The sequence below is a fragment of the Colobus angolensis genome, unplaced genomic scaffold, assembly GCF_000951035.1.
Source record: "Colobus angolensis palliatus isolate OR3802 unplaced genomic scaffold, Cang.pa_1.0 Scaffold32, whole genome shotgun sequence".
NCBI classification, from domain to species: Eukaryota; Metazoa; Chordata; class Mammalia; order Primates; family Cercopithecidae; genus Colobus; species Colobus angolensis.
The window spans coordinates 10,880,257-10,905,996 of record NW_012116488.1 but is presented as its reverse complement, the minus strand read 5'-3'; the positions used below and the strand labels follow the sequence as shown (position 1 = coordinate 10,905,996).

Genomic DNA, 25,740 nt, shown 5'->3' with positions numbered 1-25,740 from the left:
AAAAAAATGGCACCTACTAGACTTGCCACCTCACTTTTTGTCACTTGCTTCAGAGAACCCTATACCACCTTTCTTCTTCACAGCTGATTTCCTGTAAGCCACCCTCCTGTTTTCTTCAATAAAACCAGATGGAAACAAGACAGTCTAACATGTATTTAAAGCACATCGTTATACTGAGACAATCTAAAAAAAGAGCAGTGACATGAATACATTAGGACCCTACCAGCTTAGGTTCACATTTTATATTTTTTATTTTTATATATAATCCAAGCATATAAAAATCAGTATTTTAAACTCTTAACTGGATATCTAATTTCTAAGCAGCATGTAACTTTCTTTCTATTAATACAAGTGACATAGCAAAATCATAAGTACAAAAGTTAACTATCCATAATTAAGCACCTTTTGACATACTTGGTGAAGCTAAAACATCAAGAGCAAAAATAAATGTAACAACTTAGATTATGTTCTAATGTACATATGTTCCAATGCTTATGTTCCAAAAGCAATCCATTCAAACGAAATACAGAACCAGAACATTTAAGAGAAACACCAAAAAGACACAGGACAAAACAATTGCTGCCAGAAGAGATTAAATGAGTACATTATCTGTCAAACTTTCTTCAAAAATTTAACTTAAACACAGAGAAAATCTGTTTAAACATAAAATCCCATCCAATTTCCCCTGCACAACTTGATGAAATAATTTATTACCAGAGTTGACCAAGAACACCGTCCTTTTTCCATTTCTGTTGAAGTCTCCCCTGATCTGATAGGACAGCTCTTTAGTGAGTAGTACTGCAATAAATGTCTTCCCTGAGCCAGTGTTTAAACAGACGATGGTATTATGATCCAGAGCTGCTTCGAGCAGTTCAACCTAGAAACATGGTGAAAAAAAAGTTATGCACTTCTTACCTAAGTACAAAATGTATAAAATTGGATTTTATTTTAAATCAGGAAATTTCACCATTCTCTAAAATCTTCCTCCAATAAATTTACAAAAAAAAACCCCCAGTCTACGTCTTTATACAAGAATAACTCAAGAGGAATAAAATGCCTGTTGCTATATATGCTGTATTGTGTAAATACGTGTTGAAATGGCATTTACCCTTTCTTTAAGCATTATTTTTGTATACACAGAATAATTCTCTAGAATAACATGAATAACTAAACTTAGAGTAATCGTGGTTCTGCCAGTTCATGGCTGAACATTTGCAAATTAATCTAGGTTTCTACCCAGCTCACTAGGACAGACACATCCAAGTGAATATTAAAGAACAGTGAGGTTTTCAGAGGGGGAATAAAGAAACTTCACAAATACAACTATCAAATCCAATTACCCAGCAGATGTTAGAAAAGAAAAGGACTATTAAGAATAAAAGTATTTTGAATGAGAAAATTAATCAGAAGTGGGAGGCTTGAAAGGGTAAATGAGTTTTATATAAGTTGTGTCAACTATATGCTAATTTATTCCATTTTAGTGAAAGTGCTCCAGTATTAGTGTTCGCATTAGTACCTGATATTTTCTTGGCGTATAAATGTTATCATGAATTGCTTCTTGTTGCCATGGCAGTCCAAAGAAAGGACCCATTGGTGAGGAAGCAGGGGTCATGAGCTGCAGGCCTGCCATGCTGAGGGGTTGCAAAGCAGGGCTTTTCATTCATCCAGTGTTTCTTTCATTGCATTTTTGTTCTAGCACAGCTTACTACAAAAGGGAAAAAGAACACCATTACACAACCATGCAGGGTTAAAAACAAAAGAAAGCACAGAAACAAGAGAAACATCAGAATATCATTCCTACGAGTCATTCAAACTCTTCCTATAATTGTTTTAACTTTTTCTTGATCTAAGAGGATCATTTTAGGAGTCAAGCATTCTACACCTTACCCAGTGATTCTACACTTAGAAACTTGTCTTAAAGAAAGAATCAGGCAACTGCACAGAGAGATGTACATGAATATTTGTTACTGCATTATTACTTAAAAATAAGAAATAACTTAAAATCTACTAGTAAAAAATAAGCTACATAAATTATGGTATGACTCTATAATGGAATACTTTGAATCCATTAAAATTATAACACATATCTATATTTCCTGACATAGAACAATGTCCATTATAAACCTTTAAAATATGTAAACTATGATGCCTTGTTCAATATATGTACATATATAAAATATGTAAATATATAAATATATTTTGAACATTTTTGTATATTCTATGACGTTATTGATGAAATGATAATGTATGGAAGGCACTTAGCACGTGTCTGCACGAGGAAAGATTGAGACACCTGCTAAATTGTCACTTTATCAATAGCCCATGAACACAGAATGCCTTTTTCTCAATTGACAACCTATTATAAATGAACAACTGACGAACTATTTAAATATGTTATCTTTAAAATTATACATATCCTAGATAAATTAAAACAAATGACAACACTGTGAAATAAAAATTTTTTCATGGTATCTAAGCACTTTCTATATTTCATATAGTTTTTCCCACAGATAAATCTGATTATGTAAAATGATAAAAACTGAATCCTTAAAATTCCTAACCTTCAAACAGAGGGTCAGGGATTCAAATATCTGTGTGAAAGCCTACCACTGGCTTTACTGTCAGCAGATTTCCTCGCCCCACAGAAGGAAATTTCCTCTCTTGCACTGCTTTGGAGTGTTCATTGCTATTACTCTATGAAACTGGAAGAGAGAATTCAGTTCTTTGTTACTTAACAACCAAAACTTTTGAATCTCCGGACGTGTTAAGTAGAACACATGACTTAAGTTGTTGCAACTATTTCAACAAGAAGTCTCAAGTGTGGGGTCTCATACAGAAGCACAATACTGAATTCTAATTTGAGAAATTAGTTCTGTTGACAAGAATTCAACATTCAGCGACCATAAAGTATTATCTCAAGTAAGCAGTGCAGGGGCACCCCACTGCAGGAGCTGAGAGCCCAGTAAGACAGCACATCTGTGGGCCTAACAGCACAATCATGCTCATCATCTTTCCAGAAGGGAACAAGCAAAGCACCACAGAGTACTTTATGAGATAATATTAACCCATAATTTCCCTGGATCAAAGAGAACTATGTTCTTCATGAAAAATAACCTGCTAATTCTCTGCTGAATCAAAGCCCCAAGAGCCATTTCTTTCACCCTAGTACCCAAGCCTAGTACCCACTTTCCCAAATTCAGCAAGAACTCAGGACTTGCAGGCTCATCAGCTAAACTTTTTTCTTAATACAACTGCCAAGAACCCTATATGGAAGTCTATTTTACCAAAATGTCTGAGATCAAGAGGCCACTCTGAAGGCCCAAGGCTAAGATCTGCGGGTCCCATCACTGACCTTCCCACCTGGAATCCACTCTCGTGATACCTCTACAATTCTCCTTCACGACTACAAACTGCATACTGTCTAGGACTTTAAACCTGACCCTTCACTTTCACCCAACCCAAATGCTAATCCTAGACTTATTAAAGACACAGTAAAAGGTACCAAGAAACAAGTCTAAGTCCTGATGGTGGATGAAAATATAAAACAAAGGAGAAAAGAGGGCCGTGATGTAAATACCCAACACATCTTCTCCTACTTCCAGAAACTAGGTATGTCCAGGAACCAGCAGCACTCCCTCCTCCCTACAACTGTCACCATTTCTTCTCATATAGATAACATTAGTAATAACAATAAATAACTGTAGAAAAATAGTCTAAAAATAAATTAGGAATGTTTTATGTTTTAAAGCTGGGGAGGGTATTCTTCAAAAACATCAATGCCATAAAATACAAAGAAAAACTATGAAAATGTCCCAGATTAACAAAGACTATATGGATACACATGGACATAAAGATGGAAATAACAGACAGCGGGAACTCCAAAGGGAGGAAGGTGATAAAGGGGCATACGGTTGAAAAACTATCCATTGGGTACAATGTTCACTATTTGGGTAACGTGTACACTAGAAGTCCAATTCCCACCAGTATGCGATATACCCGTGTAATAAAAAAAACACATATGTATCCTCTGAATCTAAAAGAAAAAAAGAGACTATAAAGAAACATGACAACTACATGTAATACCTGAACTTAGACTGGATCCTATCTGAAGGAGAAAAATGCCAAAAATGGCTTTTTTTTAATTAAAATGGAAAAAATTGGAGGTATACGGTGTGATTTTTTGACACACATACATGCAGTGAACTATAGTCAAGCTAACTAACATATCCATCTCTTCACATAGCTACAATTTTTTGGTGTAGTGAGAATTATTCAGATCTATTCTCTCAGCAAATTCAAGTATTCCATACACTGTTATCCACTATGGATCCCGTGCTGTATGCTGGATCTCTAGAACTTACTCATTCCAAGTAACTGAAACTCTGTACCCTTTCACCAACATCTACCCATTTTCCCCATATTCTACCCTTTTTCTTTTACTCTGCTTGTAGGAATTCTACTTTTTTCAATTCCCATGTGACATCATGCAGTATATCGTTTTCTGTGCCTGGCTTGTTATCCTTAGTATTATGTCCTCCAGGTTCATCTGCATTACTGCGATGGCAGGATTTCCTTCTTTTTAGCGCTGAATAATATTCCTCCATGTGTGTTTGTATATTCCAATTTCTTTACCCATTCATCTGTGGATGGACACTTAGATTGTTTCAATATTTTGGCTACTATGAATAATGTTGCGAAGAACATAAATAGTGATCTCATTCACAAAGGACATTATTGAATCCGTTTTTAAAATGAGATAACAGCAATGTTAAAATTCCCTGAAGTTGATATAACTCACTGTGGCTATGTAAGACAATACCCTTATTGTTAGGAAACATACACTGAAGTATTTAGGGGTAAAGAACTATGATACATGTAACTTATTCTCAAATGGTACAGAAAAAGAATCTACATGTAGATACACACATGCACGCACACACACACACACACACACACACACACAGAGCTGACAAAGCAAGGGGGGCAAAATGGGTACAGTACATATTTTTGTGCTATTCTTCCAATACAAATCTTTTTCATTTTCTGCTCAAATATAAATAAATACTTCATTCCTTTATGTATTCAAAAGCACAAGGACAGGTGATTCTGGCTAGTTCTCAAATACTCCATTTCCTCTACAGGTAATAGCCATGCTCAACTCTGCTTGGTCTCAGTCAAACAGTGGCTCACCGAAGTCTTCAGGGATACAGTTTCTTTTTTTCTTTTTTTTTTTCACCAAGACTGAGACTCACTCATCACTCAGGCTGAGTACAGTGGTGCAACGATGGTTCACTGCAGCTTCAACCTCACAAGTGGCTGGGACCACAGGTGTGCATCACCACAACTGGCTAATTTTTTAATTTTTTGTAGAGACAGGGTCTCGCTATGCTGCCTAGTCTCTAGTTTCTTATTTTCTGCCATCTGCCCGTCACCCAAACCTAAACTGATGGGCACACAAGTTACCCTTGGCCAGAGGAATTGGTTCATGCTCATCCAACAGCAAAAAATTTAGAACTTTCATTTGATGGTTGAAGAGAAGCAGTTGTCTTTCTTTCCCTCTAAAGATGACTCATGAAATTATTAGCCCCATTTGCTGCTGTAATTACACTACGCAGACCCATGAAAACACCCAGCCTTAGGATGAAACCAGCACTGCAGACGGCAAAAATAAAAGAACCTGGGTCACTGATGACATCAATAAACTGCTGGATCAACCAACCTCAAAGCCCAGCCTAACAAGGGACTTTCCAATTAACTGAGCCAACAAATTCCTTAACTGTCCAAGCTAGCTTGAGTTGAATATTCTGGGATAAAAGCAAACCAAATGACACTCTCTAAATCACTATTATCACTTCCTATAAAAGGTATAGGTAGAAAAGAGAAGAGGAAAGCAAAGAACAGATAAGAACAGAAAGAAAAGGAAAGAAGGGAAAGAAGAAGGAAGGAAGGAAAAAGGGAAAGGAAGGGAAGGGAGAAAAGGAAAGAAAAGGGAAAGAGGAAGGGGAAGGGGAAAGGAAAGTGGAAGAAGAAGGTGAAGGGGAAGGGGAAAGAAAAAGGAAAACGGGAAGGGAAAGGGAAAGGGAAAAGAAAAAGGAAAAGGCGAAGGGAATGGGGAAGGGGAAGGAAAAAGGGGAAGGGGAAAGGTAAAGAAAAAGGGGAAGGGAATGTGGATGGGGAAGGAAAAGGGGAAGGAAAGGGGAAAGGGAAAGAAAAAGGGGAAGGGAATGGAGAAGGGGAAGGGAAAGGGGAAGGGAAAGGGAAGGATAAGGGAAAGGGAAAAAGTCAGGGACCAAAGCAGAAAGCCATCAGGCCACAAACACTGAGATAATGAACAAGTACTGCAGCCAGACCCCAAGCAAGGTCAAAAGCTTTGTTTGCAAGGGAAAAGCCAAGGGTCTTTAGACGCCAAGAAACTAGGGATGAGCTCTACCAAGAAGCTTCTAAGACTTTGAAAATTTTCACCCTACTTGTCCTTAGGAGTATTTTTTTCACTTCCTGCTATCAGTAAATTATTTTTGAAACTGCAAAGCTGCTTGTTTCAGAAACAAGTTGAGGAAAAATCTGAACAGTTCTCCCTCCGCACAAGAGGGGGAGGGAGATAGAGAGCGCTTCCCTGGCCTGCCTGTTTCCTCCTTCGCTTTCATAAAATCACAAAGGAGAAAACAGGCAGGGCAGGGAAGCTGGCCCAAGACGAACAAAGACTCAATTCTATCTGGAAAATAAGCCCTGGACCTCCAATGTTCCTCATGCCAGGTTTCACCTCAAGACACCAACTTCACTCAAGTATGTCAATCCTATTCCTACAAACCAGCAGGTAAAGAGCTTGGCAAAGGAGGAGTTGCAAATTCACTCAGTGACCAGGCTCTGTTCCTGGCATTTCAAAAGACAGCGATTTTGTTTTTCTTAGCAAACGCAACATTTCTCATAAATGCCCTACCCCACCCTACGACTTTCACAGGGTTCAGAAAAAAATGATAGGTAGCTGGTTTCTAAGAATCAATCTGAGAAGAAAAGTGAAAAAAAATCCGAGAAATGAAAGGTATACATTTATCAATATTTAGACTCTATGTAAAGAGAAAATAGATACATTACATGGTAAAAATAAATATCAAACAATAAAGAAATACAGAAATAACATCTGTAACCAAAAATATCTGAACAGTAAGGTTTCTATCAGCTTTCACAAAAAACCATGTGTAAGAAAATAATACAAACTATTGGAAGGGAATTCATTAAAAAGTTGATATTTAAAAACGAAATTAAGCAAAGCACTACTCTCTGTGATATCTAGTCCCAAATGTACTCTGAAAAGTACCATCCCCTACTCATGACTGCCTGACCTCTACCACCTGTAACCTTACGTTCAGATTGTTGACCCGGCTTAGAATGCTATCCTACTGCTGCCTCTGACATCACCATTCACCAGCAATTTCCACAACAGAAGAGTAATCTCTGTTGGCTGAAAGCCTACAGCATATTATGTATCCTCCCTGACTGACCAACTATAAGTGTTTAATCCTGTATTTCAATCCTATGTGCTCAATCCAAGTGATCCTAGCAGTTACACTACAGAGTCTTAACCCATAAAATGTACTTCTGTAATTTTATATGAATTCTTATTCAGATAATTTCTCTTAACTCTTTTCTCACTAAAATATGACCAATTAGACTAGAATTTCCTTGGATACAGGAGTTACATATCTTACTCTTACCTGTATTACCCACTGTACAGAACCACATCCAGGACATGGTAAACAAAACTGCAGGTTGTTAGAATGAAAACAATGTCCACCTGAGTGAGTGACACTAAAACCTCAAACACCTTCTATTTGCCTTTCATAATTTCTATCACAGATTTTTACATCTATTCACAGACACACATACACAACATACACGTTATTCTTTTACTGGAGCACTGCTCCATAAGAATAAGATGTGAGTCTTATTCTTTGCACCTCTTAAATTTCCTGCTACAATATTCTGTATATACATTTAAGTAAATATTTGACAAACTGAATTAGAGACTCATGAATGTCCACACAACAATATACAGAACAGAATCAAGATATATTTCTATTCGGTTTGGAAACACACATCTATCCCACTCTGACCAGCCCTGAGAGATGAGCGCAGGAGAGAGGATGTACAAGGACATAAAGAACAACAATTTAACCCTTTCAATTATATTTTCCATAAGGTTACAATGTTTAAATTAATTTTCATTCATTTAGTGGACAACAACTGGCCCAAGTAACGCCCTATTTAGGGAAAACAAATCCAAGACTAAAAAATCCAATAGGTAATCTGTAACATAAAAACAGGAAAACCTATCATGTTGCCAAATTTTTACTTTCTTGGCATGTTTAAACAGATTTTTTAAACTTGGTCTTAATGAAAAGATCTGAATCCCTGATGGCAGGTAAAGGTTCTAGTTTCACAGATAAACTGGCTACCATTAACTGCTTTTGCAGAGCCAAAATAACTCCACATGACTGTTTTTCAACTACAAATTTTAAATTTCTGGTCAAACAACTTACCCTCATGAAACTAATGAGGTTGTTTCACAGTTTCCACATATTATGCACTTAGAAATATAGCCATGCAATAACATCCAATAACAATGTTTTAGAGACTGACCCCGTATAAGACTATGGTCCCACAAGATTATGATACTGTATTTTTACTGTACCTTTTCTATGCTTAGGTATGTTTAGATATACAAATACCACTGTGTTACAATTGCCTACAGTACTCAATATAGTAACACGTTGTACAGGTTAGTAGCCTAGGAAAAACAGCTCATACCATATAGTCTAGGTGTATAATGGCTATACCATGTAGGTTTATGTTAATTAAGTACACTCTATGAGTTCACACAATGACAAAATCACCTAACAATGCATTTCTCAGAAGATATCCAGTCATTAAGCAACACATGACTGTAATTTAGCAAAAGACAAGAAAGACAAGAATAAACTCTCTCCCTCTTTCCACATGATGAATCACAGATTTACCGTTTTAATGTTTGAGATCTCTGTGTTGCTGTTGTCTGAACTGCATTTTGACATTGTGATAGCAGTTTATTGGAAAATCACAGCATGCTCAAGCTTCTGCTCTAAAAATAAATGTAAAAATAGCCAAGTTTAAGATTTCTGTAAACTGAACAGAAACACATCTACAAGACAGCCCTACTGATATGAAGAGTTGAATAAAAGGCCATTATTTTGAATTAAATTTTAAACAAAAGGCATTTAGATTATTTTAGGATACCAAGGCTTACCCTAAAACAAAGAACAAGAGAATAAGCTACAATAGCATGCCTAATTCCCAGAGATCTGGGAGAAATAAAAAGCTAGAGCAGAGTTCAAAAAAAGATTTCAAAACTAATATAAGGAAATCAAAGTAAAGTCTAAAGACAGTACTTTATAGAAAAATGAAAAAAATTAGCTGCTATTTCCTAAATTCACATATACAAAAGAAATAAAGAAGGTCACCAGAAGAGGTACTTGGCTGAGAAATCGAAATAACTCAGTTGTAACTCTTTAACACAGGTATGAAATTCATCAGCAATTCCAATTTCCCAAAATGAGATTAAAAATATAAACTCGAAGAGCAGTTACATCTACACTATACATTTTCATAGAATTCATTTATGAATAAAAGAATTCAAGAACACTGTTAAGAATGTTAATGTTGGGCAGAAATTTAAATTTGGGGTGGCTCTCTAAAAGACATAAATCGAAAACTAGAAAGCATAAAATGTAGATATAAAAAGTTTAATTTGATCAACAAATACTGATTTTGTTAGATTTGACACCAGACTTGGTTTGCTCTCAGGTCTGAGCCTTCTGCAATGCCTCCACTACCATAAGCTCAGGAAAAACAAATCGGCAGTGGCCTCTTTTTACTACTTCCAGTCCTCTAAAAGACATTCTCATGGAGGCTAAATTTCTCATTTCATACACAAATTTGTTTTGCTAAGAAGTCAACAAAGCCCACTGGGGCAACCTTATCACTACTTTAGCATATACATATTTACCTCAAAATGCTGATTCTAAGTTCTTTCAGAGTTTCCAAGTCTGTATTAATTCATACCCTAGGTAACCTAAAAACAATCAGAGAGAAATTTTAGAAGAGACAACTCATTTTTTAAAACCAACTTTAAGAAATGTTCTACTTTTTAAGATCCCTCATAAAATTCTTTATCTATTGGGCAACAAGACAATGCATGTCTAAAAGAACTGCCCTTTAAAATTGGGATATTATGTTCTAATACAGCCAGGAAAAAAAACTTGTTAGTACAATTCAATTAGATAAAAGAGAGTACTCTTGGCATTAAATTACCTTTTCCCTCAGTAATACTTGGCTTTAAAAATACTTAAACACTATGATAAATCAGTATCATGCTGTATATGAGTTTATCTTCCTACCTCCCAATATGTCAGTGCTTGTGTTTTCATTTTTCTTCTTCTGTTTTGTAGAGCTAGATACCCCATGTTTCCCAGGTTGGTCTCAAACTCCTGGGCTCAAGTGATCCTCCCACCTTGGCCTCCCAAAGTGCTGTAGTACCGTAAGATTACCCAAATACCACTGTGTTACAACTGCCTACAGTACTCAATACAGTAACATGCTGTACTGAACACTGCAGATCGCAGGCGTGAGCCACTGCAACCAGCCAAGGTTTTGTTTTCTAAGGCTACCTCAGACTTCATTTAATTTTTACTTTCATTCTATACCGCCACCTAGCAGGATGCAAATACCACGCACGCCAACATGTCCTCCTGTGTCAACCTCTAGAGATGATTTCCAATTCAGACTCACCTCATTCCTAGAAATGCCATAATCAAATTACTAAGTTGATAATTCTTTAATGTAACTCAACTATTACAAAATTATTGCTAAGTTATTCAAGTTATTTCCATTGACAATTCCATACATACATTAGAAAGGTAAAATGTCAAGTACAATAACAACTTATTTTATACTGGTAATTCAAAGCTAATAGGTCATCTTCTCATTTTAATTGATCACTGTGATGCCAAGTACAAACCTGCAAAATCCTGTTTCATGGACCCCTTTAAGATAACTCTGAAACAGGTATGCCACATATCAGACAGGCAAGCTTTAGTAAAAACTAGCAAACTTAATCCATGTTAGCAACTAAAGGCAGTAATGAGGCTGTATCCTTTCACAGGCTAGTAACAAGAAACACCTAACATTCAGATCTGAAGCCTAAAGGCACCTAGAACTTTCTGCTGTGAATTTTCAAAACTGGTGACAGAATAATTTCAACTCATCCATGTTATTATGCATCCCAGATTCTGATATTATTAACTTTGCAAATATTACCGTCCAGATTTCATTCCTACTCTCACAAAGCCCAAAATGCGTGACTTCTATAAAGTTCCAGGATAAACAAGAGGAAAAAAACCACAATATAATGACATTAAAAACACTACAGGCAATATTCATGGTAAGCTAACAGAGAAAACTAAAAAATATATGAAGCACTTTAAGTTCCATAACAAAAGTGCTATGTGAGATACAAGACATTATTTTAACTGCAACCACGCCTACATCACTTAGGACAGCCATGGTATAGATACAAAATACTGACTATTGACATACGGACAAATACAAATTAAAAGTAAGAGGCATAGTTCTCCCTGCTGAAAATAAAAGGGAGGAGGTCCCTTTCCCCTTTTCTTTTCCAGAATTTATTTCTCCCTCCCTTTCAATGTATATACATTTAAGTCTCCAGTCTTTTGACTTGGCTGTTTCCTAAAGACCTGAAAGCCATCTCTGAAATGTAATCACCAAGGGAAATAACACTCAATCTCCTGGTTTCCTAGGAGGAGATGGGCCTAATTTGTCACCTGACTCTGAAGTGTAAAACCTACCTCTAGTCATAAAAATGTGAAAAAAAATTAGCAATTTTATCTTGAAAATATGGATGTAATGGATTGTAATCATTTAGTTATATAAAACAGTAAGATTTCTGTCTTTGCCATCCCTTTAGTGACTGCCTGTGATGTGCACAGCAGTCTGATTTAATGTTCATTTGATAATAACATTATTTTCTTTCTTTTCTACCTCTGTGGAGCAATTTTCTGGGTTGGGAGATTTTGGTTTTAATTGTATTTCCCTAACATTAGCATTTTAATTTTTTTATTTTTTATTTTATTTTTATTTATTTATTTATTCATTTTTTTTGAGACGGAGTCTCACTCTGTCGCCCAGGCTGGAGTACAGTGGCGCAATCTCTGCTCACTGCAAGCTCCACCTCCCCGGTTCACACCATTCTCCTGCCTCAGCCTCCCAAGTAGCTGGGACTACAGGCGCCCACCACCACGCCCACCTAATTTTTTGTATTTTTAGTACAGACAGGGTTTCTCCATGTTAGCCAGGATGGTCTCGATCTCCTGACCTTGTGATCTGCATGCCTCAGCCTCACAAAGTGCTGGGATTACAGGCGTGAGTCACCGTGCCTGGCCAGCTTTTTTATTTTTTAAATATAGCCTAGTTCTCAAATAGTATTCATACCAAAGAATAAAATTCCATTTCTTAGAACTTAAATACTGGAGAAGCCCTAAAGTATGTTGCCCAACTACCTGGAGGAATTTTTAAAACTGAAAATGAAAGTAGGCAAACAGCCACACTGAAAATGAATCCACTCATAGAATCCAAGTTGTTTGAAAACGACTCCTACCTACTTCCCTTTTCTAAGTTGCAGAGGAGAAAAAGTCTGAGATGTTTTTAGCTAATTTCATGAGCAATTGATGCTCTTGCCTCTTAATACTAATATACACATTTATATTATATTTATATATATACTTACGTATACATATAAACATGTATTCAATGTACATATTTGCCACAAAACACTGATTCTGAGTTTTCAGTGACATCTATACACTATCACTCTGTTCTCACATATACCCACCTATGCAGGAGGCACTGAGTAAGGCAACTGGGGATACAGAAAGTAGCCTCTTTTTTTTTTCCTTTGTACATATCTTTCTTTCAAAAATTATCTTAACGCCAGCAAGCAGTTCAGTGTCAGAATACCAAGGTTTAAATCCAGACTCCACTACCTCGCTAACATTGTTTCCTTGCCTGTAAAACAGAAACACCTGACTATTACGAGGATTACACAAGATCTTAAACTTGGTAAAGAGAAAATAAAATGCTTGAAACATACAAAATCCATAGTACCTCTACCTAGAATCTATTTTTTAAAGCATAATTATCAAACTCTCAAAATTTTATGAAACTCTTAAAGAAAACCTAAAGTGTTTCACTAACCCTAAGATCTGGCATAGAAAATGCATTCTCATATAATGCATAGAAGATTTTATACAGAATTTATAGCCAGATTAACCTGAAAAACCACAAACTCATGAATGGGGGGGATCAGGAGATGCCACCCCCAACTATGCCACTTTGGTATATTGATTATTTTGAGCTGAAGGCAATTAAGAACCAACAGATTCAGGAAAAGTTCTACGCCTTCTCTCTTTCTACTTAAAAGTCAGGCATAAACTCCCCCTTCTTCTACACCAGGAAGAAAACAAGAACAATCCTTACCACAGCACAGAGAGATGGCACCAAGATGAATCTGCATAAACAAACCTTAATAAATAACCCCTTTCGACCACTGGTTTCCTCCGTACACCGTCTAATCACCTTCCCACAGTTTACCAACCCTAGAAATCCAAACTTCCCCTCCTTTGTCCTTTCACCATTTACCACTCTTTGTTAAGATGGTATATGAGCTTCTAAATCTGTTTCTTTGGGATTTTACTTCTTTTCTTTGAGCCCCTGTGCACACAAAAATCTTAACATCAATACAAGCTATAGACCTCTTCTCCTGTTAATGTCTTTTGTTAGTTTAATTCACTAACAAAAAGTTAAAAAGTTTTCCTCCCCTACGTTCCCAACAAGCTAGCCATTATGAATTTACATTAAGATGAAAATCAACACAATTAAATCACAAAATATGGTATATGATGTAAAGTAAATTTAAACATTTTGTATTCACTAGTTCTCTTGAAAAACAAAAAAAAATACTATGTGCTATTTACTGGCCGGAAAGACATCACTGAAAACATTATTTCACTGAACTGTTTCTCAGGCAATAAAATGTTCCACAGAGAAACAAGAAATAGTAACAATCATGGATGTTTTGAAAATATAAAAAAGAAATCAAAAGAAAATATCCAACATATCTGCAGTATATAAAACAAGTATTTCAAGGATTTATCAACTACTATTTAGTGAATATAGACTATGAAAAGATTAAGGTCAAACCAAGGATTAAGAGAATAAAGAGAAAAAAATGAATAATAATTTCAAGAATTTAAACACTGGTATCTTTACATATTTAAATACAAAACAGAGAACTATTTATATTTTTACTTTTGTCATTTGTCTTTTTAAAAAGTAATTTTTTAGTTTACCCTAACACTATGAGTATGAACTTTACATTTCTGTCATTCTTAAAATTCGCTGCACATTAACCTAGTCACTACCACATACAAAAAAAAACTTCATATAGAAATGCTCCCTTCATCATTACTATTTGTAAGAGCAAAGAAACACTCCCCACCACCAATCTATGTGTCTAACAATGAATGAGGGAATGGTTTGGTAAACCCTGGTTCATCTTACATGGTGAAATTCAATTCAGCCATTTAAAATGGTAAGTTTATAATGAACAAAAATGCTTATGGTGAGAGCAGCAGCAGGCAGACAAATGCCAAGGCAGATAGCGGTGGGTCCCCGGTGAACTCCCACCTTCAAATCAAAGACAGTTTAAAGCCTGAAGGTCAAGACACACAATATTTTTTGTTTGTTTTTCAAGAGAACTACAAGTCTCAGATAAATCCAGAGACCAGATTGAGAACCTGTCTTCCCATTTGGCACACTTTCCTCTGATTGATCCTCACCCTTCACCCATCTTACATATACCTACATTTCCCTAATTGGTTTTTGTACACTGTCATGCCCACCTTCAAGTGGTGCATTTAAATTTTTTTGCATACTCACAAACCAATCAGCATGCACTCCCCTATTCTGAGCCTGTAAAAGCCCAGGACCCAGCCACACTGGGGGAGAAACTACAAAAGTTTGGGTGGAGAACCACCCCCACGTCCCCTTTCTGCTGAGAACTGTGTCATTGCTCAATAAAATTTATGTCTGCCTTCTTCACCCTTCAGTTGTCAGCATATCCTCATTCTTCTTGGATGCAGGACAAGAACTCGGGAATCGCCGAACGTGGGTATGAGCTGTAACACAGGTAGGCTGCGGCATGACTGGCCCAGCCACTAGCGGAGCCAGGGCGCAAGCCAGGTGTGGCCCAGGCAGGCCGAGTGGGAGGGTAGCGTGGCCAAGCAAGGCCTGGACAGGGGCGTCACCAGCCAAAGGTCCCTGGCTGGTAACGTGACTGAGAAAAATCCTGTGTCAATGGTTGTAAATGAAAAAGCAGAACATTATTATTTACAGTAAGACTATGATTATGTCTTAGTTAAAAACTAAAGGAAAGGAAAAAGGGAGGGAGTGAGGAAGGATAAGGAAGAAAAGGAAGAGAGGAAAGAGAGGTGAGAGAAAGTTAGTTTACCCAAAAATTAATGATGAATTACTTGGATGAGTAATTTATTTTTTCCTTTAAACTTTTCAGCATTTTAAATTTCCTACAATTTGAACATGCAGAATTGGGAATTGGAAAACAAACTTTCAAACTGTGGATGATTTGTGTGATGATAAGCTAGAGTATACAATTCTGTTTTAGGTAATGAAAACATCCTCCCAGCCGTGTGCAGTGGTTCACACCCATAAACCCAGCACTTTGGGAGGCCAAGGTGGGCAAATAACTTGAGCCCAGGAATTCTGAGACCAGCCTGGGAAACATGGCAAAACCCCATCTCTACTAAAAATATAAAAATGAGCCAGGTGTGGTGGTGTCTGCCTGTAGTCTCAACTATTCAGGAGGCTGAGGTGGGGGAATCGCCTGAGCCAGGGAGGCTGCAGTGAGCCATGATCACACCACTGCACTCCAGAGTAAGACCCTGTCGAAAGAAAGAAAGAAAGACGAAAGAAAGAAGAAAAAGAAAGAAAGAAAGAAAGAAAGAAAGAAAGAAAGAAAGAAAGAAAGAAAGAAAGAAAGAAAGAAAGAAAGGAAAAGAAAGAAGAAAGAAAGAAAAGAAGAAAGAAAGAAAGAGAGAGAGAGAGAGAGAGAGAGAGAAAGAAAGAAGTGAGTAAAAACCTCCCCCGTTAAGGCACAAAATGTGGTAACATTTACCTGAGTATCTGAGTGGGAAAAAACACACACCAACTGTTTTTCCTTTGTTCTCACACAACACATAAAATTTCTGTGACCAAATGTGTGGGGTTTCTCCCCAACAACAAGCACGCAATCAATTCTGCAGCAGACACCAGCTGGGTATCTTCTATTAATAATTGAATTCCAGCATTATCTACCTGGAGATAGCATCAGATCCCACAGGTTGAGGGCTCCAGTCCTCAAGACTTCCCCCACCCTTCCATGTCAACTGCAAACCTCAGATTATTTTTTGCCAGCGCTCCCGACCAATCAATTAACTGGGGTTCCCACAATGCCCTCCTAGGATTTAACTTGCTAGACCAGCTCACAGTCCTAGGGGAAAAACTTACTTATGTTTACCAGTTTATTATAAAGGATATTACAGGCCGGGTGCAGCGGCACACGCTTGTAATCCCAGCACTTTGGAAGGCTAAGATGGGAGGATCACTTGAGGCCAGGAGTTCGAGACCAGCCTGGTCAACACAGCGAGACTCCATCTCAATAAAAATAAATTAATTAGGTAAAGGATATTACAAAGATCCAGATGAAGACAAGCACAGGGTGAGGTATGGGGACGGGGTACAGAGCTTCCAAGCCCTCCCAGAGCAAACCGCCCTCCAGGAACCTCCATGTGTTCAACTCTCCAGAAGCTCTCCAAACTCTGTCCTTTAGGGTTTTTATGGAGACTCATTACCTGAGCATGATTAACCTTCAGACCCTCTTCCCCACCAGAAGTTGGAGGGTGGGTCTGAGTCCAAACCTCTAATCATGCCTTAGTCTCTCCAGTAACCAGCCCCTGGGATTTTGAAGCTACCAGGAGCTACCAGCCACAGGTCAAACATTAGCATACAAAAAGACATCACTTTGAAGATTTCAGGCCTTGTATGCCTAAGAACAGGGTAGAGGACAGACGAAATATATATTTTACAGTATCGTAGTATCTATAATTTAAACCACAAATTCATTAGCCTTCTTTTCATGCATTACTCTATCTGAACCAAATAAACTTCTGGGTTTCTCTAAATCTGTAACATAAATATATTATGTTTAAATTTTAACATAATCATGCCTAAAATTAGATTTGTCCAAAATTGAAGCTGAACACAGGTCAAATACCATCTTAACAAATTCCACCCATCAAAGAACTCCATATAAGAAGCGTTTCTAGGCTGCAAGCCAAAGGTCCACTTGCTTCTTGGAGTACTTTTCAGAAAGATGACATTTCAGCACATCAAAACAGCAGATACACACCCCTCCCCTCCAGTTACCTATAATGACATTTGCCCCTAGTTTTGTTTCAAGAGACATAAATACTTAACACATCACTAGTTTTCAAGGTGAGTTTTAAGATTGATATTCGATTCCAAGTTTCTGTACTTCACTTTTTTTTTTTTTTTTTTTAGAGACAGGGTCTCACTCTGTTGCCCAGGCAGGAGTGCCGTGGCTATTCACAGGCACCATCATAGCACATTACAGCCTCGAACTCCTGGGCTCAAGTGATCCTGCCATCTCAGCTTCCTGAGTAGCTGGGACTACAGGCACATACTTTACTCTTAACACTGTGCAACAAGTGCTAGAATTTTACTCAATTCATGACTGTCCTCTGCCTTTACACCAAGAAAGAGCATCCATTGGGAAAAAGGAGCCACAATTTTCTCTAGGTCAAGCTGTTTTAAGATACGTAACGTGAATACTTAAATACTAAAGGGAGGTCAATCCAGAGACAAAATGAACGTAAGAGTTAAGATAGATGTTTATTGAGACAGGAAAGCAAACATATTAAAAGGTCCAGGCAAGAGTGTGACGCAGTACATCATCATAGCTTCTGTGCAGCATCTCATGTTATCTGCCTATCCTGTAACACCAAAACAAGTGCGTACCAACAGAGTTCGCCACCTCTCACGAACCCCATCCCCCACCTTTCTCTAAAAACCTCTATCCCTTTATTCCCCTCCCCTCTCATTTAGCACACGTGGGCTATCTATACCACCCAAATCATCATGGGCTTTATTACTGCCCCATGTATTAGCTGTTATTGCCATTTCCCTCCAGAGTATTAAGATCTTTGAAAGATAATCTCATACTATACTTACATTCCTATTACATAGTTTATGATTTGTTTGATTTTCATCTTATTATAAATTTGTAATGACTAGATAGTTTGGAATGTAGGAAAGTATCCATGAATAATTTTTTATTAATTAATTCAAAGTTGAGAATAAGCTTTACTGATCTAACCTTAACAACTATTGAATTAAAGCAGCTTTTTATAGGTCAAATATAAAACTCAAATTAGATACTTTCTAAAGTTAAAAGACTTTAAACAACCCAAATTATTTTAACAAGCTTAATATCCTCGACCTTGGCACCCAAGCCCAAAAGAGTAATTCAAGGCTAACTAGAAACTGTCAAATCTAGAGAGGTACCAGTTAGTACAATGATAATTTTGATATCATCTGACTATACCCATCCTAGTTTTCTCAGGTCACTTCCAACCACTATAAAATTCTCTTCCATATTAATGCACACTAATCTGACTAACCTTGAAGATGTTTCAGAAACAATTTTAAAGTTCTTAAAGTTACAGATGTTAACTGAGAAAACCCAAAAACTCAAGATATTATTTCTCAACTTTAGTTTCTCATTTTAGAAACTGTATTTTGTAGGCTGGGCACAGTGACTCATGCCTGTAATCCCGGCACTTCGGGAGGCCGAGACAGGTGAATCACTTGAGGTCAGGAGTTAGAGATCAGCCTGGCCAACATGATGAAACCCCCTCTCTACTAAAAAATATACAAAAATTAGCCGGTGTAGTGGCTTGCACCTGTAGTCCCAGCTACTCAGGAGGCTGATGCAGGAGAATCGCTTGAACCCAGGAGCCAGAGGTTGCAGTAAGGTGCAATCATGCCACTGCATTCCAGCCTGAGAGACAGAGCAAGACTCAGCCTCAACAACAACAAAAAAAGAAATTGTATTTTGTTAGGTTTAAAATTCAGGTGAAACTCTATTGAACGTCAACTAATAAATGTAGAAGGAATAAAAAAAAGTCACCATTTTTAACTATCACATTAGTAATTGAAGCCATAATCATTAATGGATGCTAAAATCATTGGGTGAAGGTTGCTAAAGAATATTTAAATAGTCTGAAAGCTTTTCTGCAGATTACCTACTAATTACAAATGAAAATTGGTATTTTTATCAGTGGAAAAACCTGATAGATACCCCTTTAATCCAAGTGACAAAGCTAAGGTCACCAATATTGGGACAAACTGACAACACCTACCTCATGTACTTTTCCTACTAAAAGTACAAAACTTGAATCTATTTTTGCCGAGGGAAAAGGGAAGAGTGTCTTGCTCTGTTGCCCAGACTGGAGTGCAGTGGCACGATCACAGCTCACTGCTACGTCAAACTCCTAGGTTCTAGTGATCCTCCTGCCTTGGCCTCCCAAAGTGCTGAGACTACAGGAGTGAGTCCCTGTGTCCAGTGCCAAAACCTGAATCTAATCACAAGGAAACATAAAACCCAACCTGAGGTTTCTTTTACAAAACACTTGGCTTTATATGCTGAATTGAAGCATCGTTTCAAAGATGATGTGTTAATTCATGCATAGCACACGAAGAACGTGTTATTTATGGAAAGTTAGAGACATTTAAGGCATTATTACATTTGGTATCACTACTACAGAGACCAACTAAGATAGCTGAACCAGTATAGATAATCCTCCTCGAAAACTTGTCTGTAAAATATTGTTCTCAAGCCCTCTTTTCTTTCATCCTCTATTGTATTACTAGACCACACATTTCAATATTAATAATTTGGGGGCTCACAATATAATCTAATCACATTAAGACTATTGCATGTTAAAATTTTCTCTAATACACATACTTAAAAGAAAAATATCACCGAAATTTTATCAAATGCTAGTTGTGTATCATGAGAGTTTAAGAAACTCCTTTTTTTTCTCAAAACCTCAAGAGGCAAACACTACTATGACAGTTTATAGACAAGGAAGCTGAGACTCAGAGACGTGCCATATGCCCAGTGCTCCTTGGTTATAAACTCAAAGAATCAGGATTTGAACCCTGGTCTCTCTGACACCAACCCTTGCTCTTAAGCATCCCTACAAAGCTATGATAAAACACTAATATTTAACTTTGCAAAGTGGAAAGAGCTTAAAATACCATGAATCAGAGCAACTGACAGCGATGGCTGGGCAGCAGGATGCATAAGAGGAGGACAGGCTGTGCGTTCATCATGTTAATCTCACCTCCCAGGATGTTACCAAAAGAGGAAAGACAGAAATCCTGCAATCTCGAAATATCTCAGAGGACTAAATACGACTACTACCTCTCTTTTTCCCTTCAAACGGGGTCATGTATCTAACTTCTTAATCAAAGAACCTTCCTACATCATGTCAAAGATCAGTTTTTAAACTGAAAGTCTTCTCTCATTATTCAAGTTCTCTAAGTACGGTTTTTTTTTAAAATTCTGAACTGGTTAACTGACCTCATTTTCTAATCCTCAAGAATTGTTCAAATGTGCTGTTAAAATCCCTGCTTTATTGCATACATTGAGCTGTCAAAGAAAGAACAAGCACAACAGAGTTAGTCTGCGCCAACAAGGAGAAAGTCTGCAATACAGTAAAACTCCCAATTTTGACAGCTATTTTCTCCCATGATTCTTAACACTTTCCTCAGTCTGCAACGTTTCTGTGCACACAATCATACATACCTCACAAAGCAAAAAGGACCAAGCAACATGATTTGTCCAAAAACATAACAGTAATAATCTTTTTAAAAGCCTTAATTTGCAAGCAATATTCTCCACAAAACTGTGTTAGCTTCTAAATATTTCAAAAAGTATTATAAATTAACTTACTCACTCAACAAATCTGAGTGTCTCCTATATGCCAAGCACCATGTCTGGTAATGAATATGCATGAAGAATCTAATCCTTACTATTCTATAAACCTTAACACAGCCAAGAACATGTAATGCTGCTATAAGCCTCAAAAAAAAAAAAAAAACTCTAAGGCCAAACTTAAACCTGTCACGTCTTACTTCTAGTAACAGTCTTGCTGACTTCCTCAGACAATGTTTTGTGGCATCTTCTCAGTCACTTATTTCAAGTGTATATTGCGGTCACTGCGTGTTAAAGGAGTACCAACAATTCACTGACAATTTTAGATGAGAAAGCCATTTTGTACTCAGAATTATTTTAACAAAGGTTTTATTACGTAACTGAAAATGTCCATTACACCAGCTACATCTCAAAAATAACATTTTCCTTTCTGTATTAATTCATCAAGTATACACCGCAATACAAGCAGTCTTACTTTTTAGATCAACACATGTTCCTAAAAACTGGGTGAAAGGGCCAGGTGCGGTGGCTCACGCCTATAATCCCAGCACTTTGGGAGGCCAAGACTGGCAGATCACGAGGTCAGGAGATCAAGACCACCCTGGCTAAACACGATGAAACCCCATCTCTACCAAAAATACAAAAAATTAGCCAGGCATGGCGGCAGGCACCTGTAGTCCCAGCTACTCCGGAGGCTGAGGCAGGAGAATGGCATGAACCCAGGAGGCGGAGCTTGCAGTGAGCTGAGATTGCGCCACTGCACTCCAGCCTGGGCAACGCAGTGAGACCCCGTCTCAAAAAAAAAAAAAAAAAAGACTGGGTGAGAATTCCTACTTGGAAAACCGTCACTGCCCATGTTGTCCAGAGAGCTTATTCCTGAATGGATTGTTATTCCGCATCTGTCAACAGCCTGAATGAGACAACTGATATTCAAGGGACATCACCTGAAAGAAATTAATGAATCAAACCACTGGAACAGTGAACACCGGTATTATTAAAGCTTTTCTATTATGCCTGAGGCTTTTATCCAGTTTCTCTAAAATGGCATGTGAAAAAATGTTTCTCTATCATTTGTAAAATGTAAAACATTTTCTCCATATATTGCTAATGCTATTTAATGTAATAATTCAAAAGACCGATTACTCTTCATACAAGAGAAAAATCTGCTTCTCCTAATTGGTATGCTTCCTTTCATTAATCAACGTGAGTTACATGCAGGCACTCACCTTTCCTTGCCCCAATCATTCATCTGATTCTCTGCTCTACATTCTATACTACCAACTTTTACCATTTTCATAGTACTCTAATACTTTCCTATTATAAGACCATTTCAAATCCTTTCTCAAAATAGACATCATAAACTATTAAATAAATGTACTAATACTAGAGTCTTAGCAGAAATTTGGAAGAACTGAAAACTAGCCATCAAAAAATCAAAAGGCCCAAGTTCCACAGGCTAAGGAGGTGGAATACCAAGAAAATAATGCTGCCTCAGAAGACTACAGTCATTTGGCAAGTAGTCAATTGCAAAGAAACCTGTGAATAAGAGCTAGTATAATACATACATTGGGCTTTTGGGATGAACTAAGCTCTTGAATGTCCAAAAAGCACAGCAAAAGGTAAACAAAACAAGTCACTTGGCTCCAACTTTCTCTTTATACAAATTAAACAAAGATCTCACCAATATCTTCCTCTGGCATTCAATAAAGCACATCATTCCATGTTTGATCAGTTTTTTGAATACCTACTTGCCAGACACTATGATAGGAACCAAGATCATAAAAAGGAGTAAATCCTGGGCTTCAGAGAGATTACAGATTTTACTGACAGAGAGATGTTGTTTGTAGGAAATTATCAGTTTGGAGGAACCCTGAGAAAACCAATACTGCAATAAATTCTGAGTCTAGTCTAGTGTTTTGATGATCAAGAAACAATGTGACCACTTTGAGGTGTATGTGTGAAAGAAGGGAAAGCATGGACTCCAATGAATTATTTGTATACCTATGTTCACAGCACCATTACTCACAGTAGCCAAAAGATGGAAGCCACCCAGGTGGCCATGGACAGATGAATGGATAAACAAGATGCAGTATATTCATAAAATGAAATACCATTCAGCTCTTCCAAGGAAGGGGATTCTGACATCTAAATCATCACAGATGAGCCGTGGAGACACTATGCTGGGTGAAAAAAGCCAGACACAAAAGAACAAATACTGTATGATTCCACTTATTTGAGGTTTCTCGAATAGTCAGAGACAGGACATAGAATGCTGGTTCCCTGGCATTGAAGGTAGGATGGAAAGAGGAGTTAGTGTTAATGAGAACAGTTTGAGTTGGGAAAGATGAAAAAGTATGGAGATGGATGCTGGTAATGACTAAAAACAATGTGAATGTACTGTATGCCAGCTAGCTGTACACTTAAAATGGTTCAATTATGTTATGTATATTTTACCATGCCAAATAAAAAAAAGAACAACTATCTGAAATATTCAACTAACCATTCATTCACCTGAACATTTAAGGCTAGACACAGCTTCATTCATTCCGCAAGTCTTAACGGGGGAGTCAATACACACGATGCAGCCCTGAAATCCACTCGGAACAGTAATGCCATACAAAGAGCACGCCTGCAAAGATTCTGAAAACCAAACCAGGATTCGATCTTGGCACTACCACTTCGAGATTCCTAACTTGGAATAATAATCACGGACTCTGAGTTTCCTTGCCTGTAAAACAAGGGCAATATTGAGTTGATCGCAGGGTCACAGTAAGGATTAGAAGAGCATGTATGCAGAACCTGAAACATCCTGGCACGTACCAAGGAGGCACTCAATAACATGTTTCCCTTATCTCCTTTGCCATGAGCAAGTGGAAATGTGACCACGACATGGTAGGGTCGCAAGTGAGAGAATGTCTACGAAATATCTACCTTCTCAAATGAAACAAGCTCCTCACATGTCAGATAGTGGTAGAGAATAAAACATCGCAACGCCACAAAAGTCACCCTCTCTGGAAGGTAGCACTACAAGTACTGTACAACCCACTATGTGACACCACAAAATCACTGTCAAATAAGAATCATGAGCCCCATCAAAAGAAAATGTCTTCTAAAACCAAGACAATAAAGCTCAATAATAGCAAAACAACCCTGTTACCCAACTCAAACTCAGCCACGGGCAAAAGACAGCAGTCAGGGCTCACCCTTCAAACAAGAGATGGAAGCACAAAAAGTAACGCAAGCCCTCACTAAAAAGGATTGCAGGAAAATGTCTTTTCTCCCCACATAAAAATGGACTAACTGTTCTTTTCTTAAAACAGCATTTTGGTGCCATGAGTAAATCTATAAACATATGTCACCATGATCAATGTTTATAGTGACCATGTTAAAAGCAATCTTTAGTTTTTTGTTTTTTTAATCTATTGAGTTTTATGGAATGTGCCCTAAAATGAAGTTTTGAATGTATATAGCACATATTACATATAATACACACGTGCCACAGGTAGCTTTAAAGTAGACTTTGCAAAATAAACTGGCTATTCCAGAATCTAATTCCCAAAGATATCAATAATATCGAAAATTACTATTCTTTAGGACCTGGCTTATCCCGAACCCATCTTTTAGTAAACTGAGTTTTTTGGTGAGGATGTATATTTTTATTTAGAAAACTTAACGCTTACACCAATACATTTTCAATATAGCTAACCTCTTTTAAAAGCACATTTTTAACAATATTTTCCGAGTTACTTAACTCCTAACCTGAGTCCTTTTCCACTGACTCAAAACAAGCACCACGAAGACACCTGACAATCAGGATTGTAAAGATTCAGAATATTCGAAGACAGAAGCATTGACGTCCAAGTGATCCTCGTTCATCAGATGAATGTTTTTAAAACTTGAAAGTCCTAAGAACCCTTACTTATCGTGTAGACCAGTAACGTGTCCCTTCAACCACAACTCTCTCCACAAAAGCACTGAGTGAACACTACACACCAAGGACCCTCCACTCATCTCCACGTTTCCGCAGATCTTCAGGATTCTAAGGACACACTCAGTGGTTTGCTAGCTCTGACCTCCAGGCAGAGTCATCAGGGCAACTCAGCTTTTCTGGACAATCTACATAAATCTGATGTGCTAACTTAAAACATACTCTGATTTCCCCAAAATCAAAAACCCTGAAGAAAGGCTCCTCCGCAGGGTCTGGGCATTTTGGCACAAAAACATGGGGAGAGGAAAAAGAATGGCCTCGGCCCCGTCCGCCCTCCGGGGCCCCGATCTGGTCCCCTGACAGTAATCACAGAGGACCCTCCCGGGAGGGACCTAGAGCCTGACTTCGTTCCCTCCGAGCGCGGCGCAGCGGCCCCATCAGAGGAGGGCCCCAGGGTGCTCCGGCTGGCAGGGCTCGTATCTCCACCTCCGCTGTTCCTGCGCCACTTTCGCGCGCGTGACGGGACCTGTCAAGAACCCCCTGGCCTCGCCAGGCCGGGGAGTGGGCAGGCGCCGGCGTCCCCCACCACGCCACGGAGGTCCGGAGAGTCTCCCAGGGCTGCCTCGCG

At 37.9% G+C, this 25,740-nt stretch overlaps 1 protein-coding gene across 2 annotated transcripts in view; it reads right to left on the bottom strand.

Moving 5' to 3' along the window:
• DICER1 (dicer 1, ribonuclease type III) overlaps positions 1-25,740 on the bottom strand; it is a 72,223-nt gene that overhangs the window by 45,410 nt on the left and 1,073 nt on the right. The window contains exons 2-5 of one of the 2 annotated variants that reach the window (XM_011951518.1): positions 10,040-10,105; positions 9,015-9,115; positions 1,517-1,705; positions 715-877 (exon numbers count right to left, since the gene is read on the bottom strand). In XM_011951518.1, the coding sequence (XP_011806908.1) occupies positions 715-877; positions 1,517-1,660 (307 nt within the window). In that variant the 5' untranslated portion in view covers positions 1,661-1,705; positions 9,015-9,115; positions 10,040-10,105. Of the gene's footprint in view, positions 1-714; positions 878-1,516; positions 1,717-9,014; positions 9,116-10,039; positions 10,106-25,740 lie in introns of those variants that run through there. The other variant, XM_011951519.1, reaches the window with a different exon arrangement.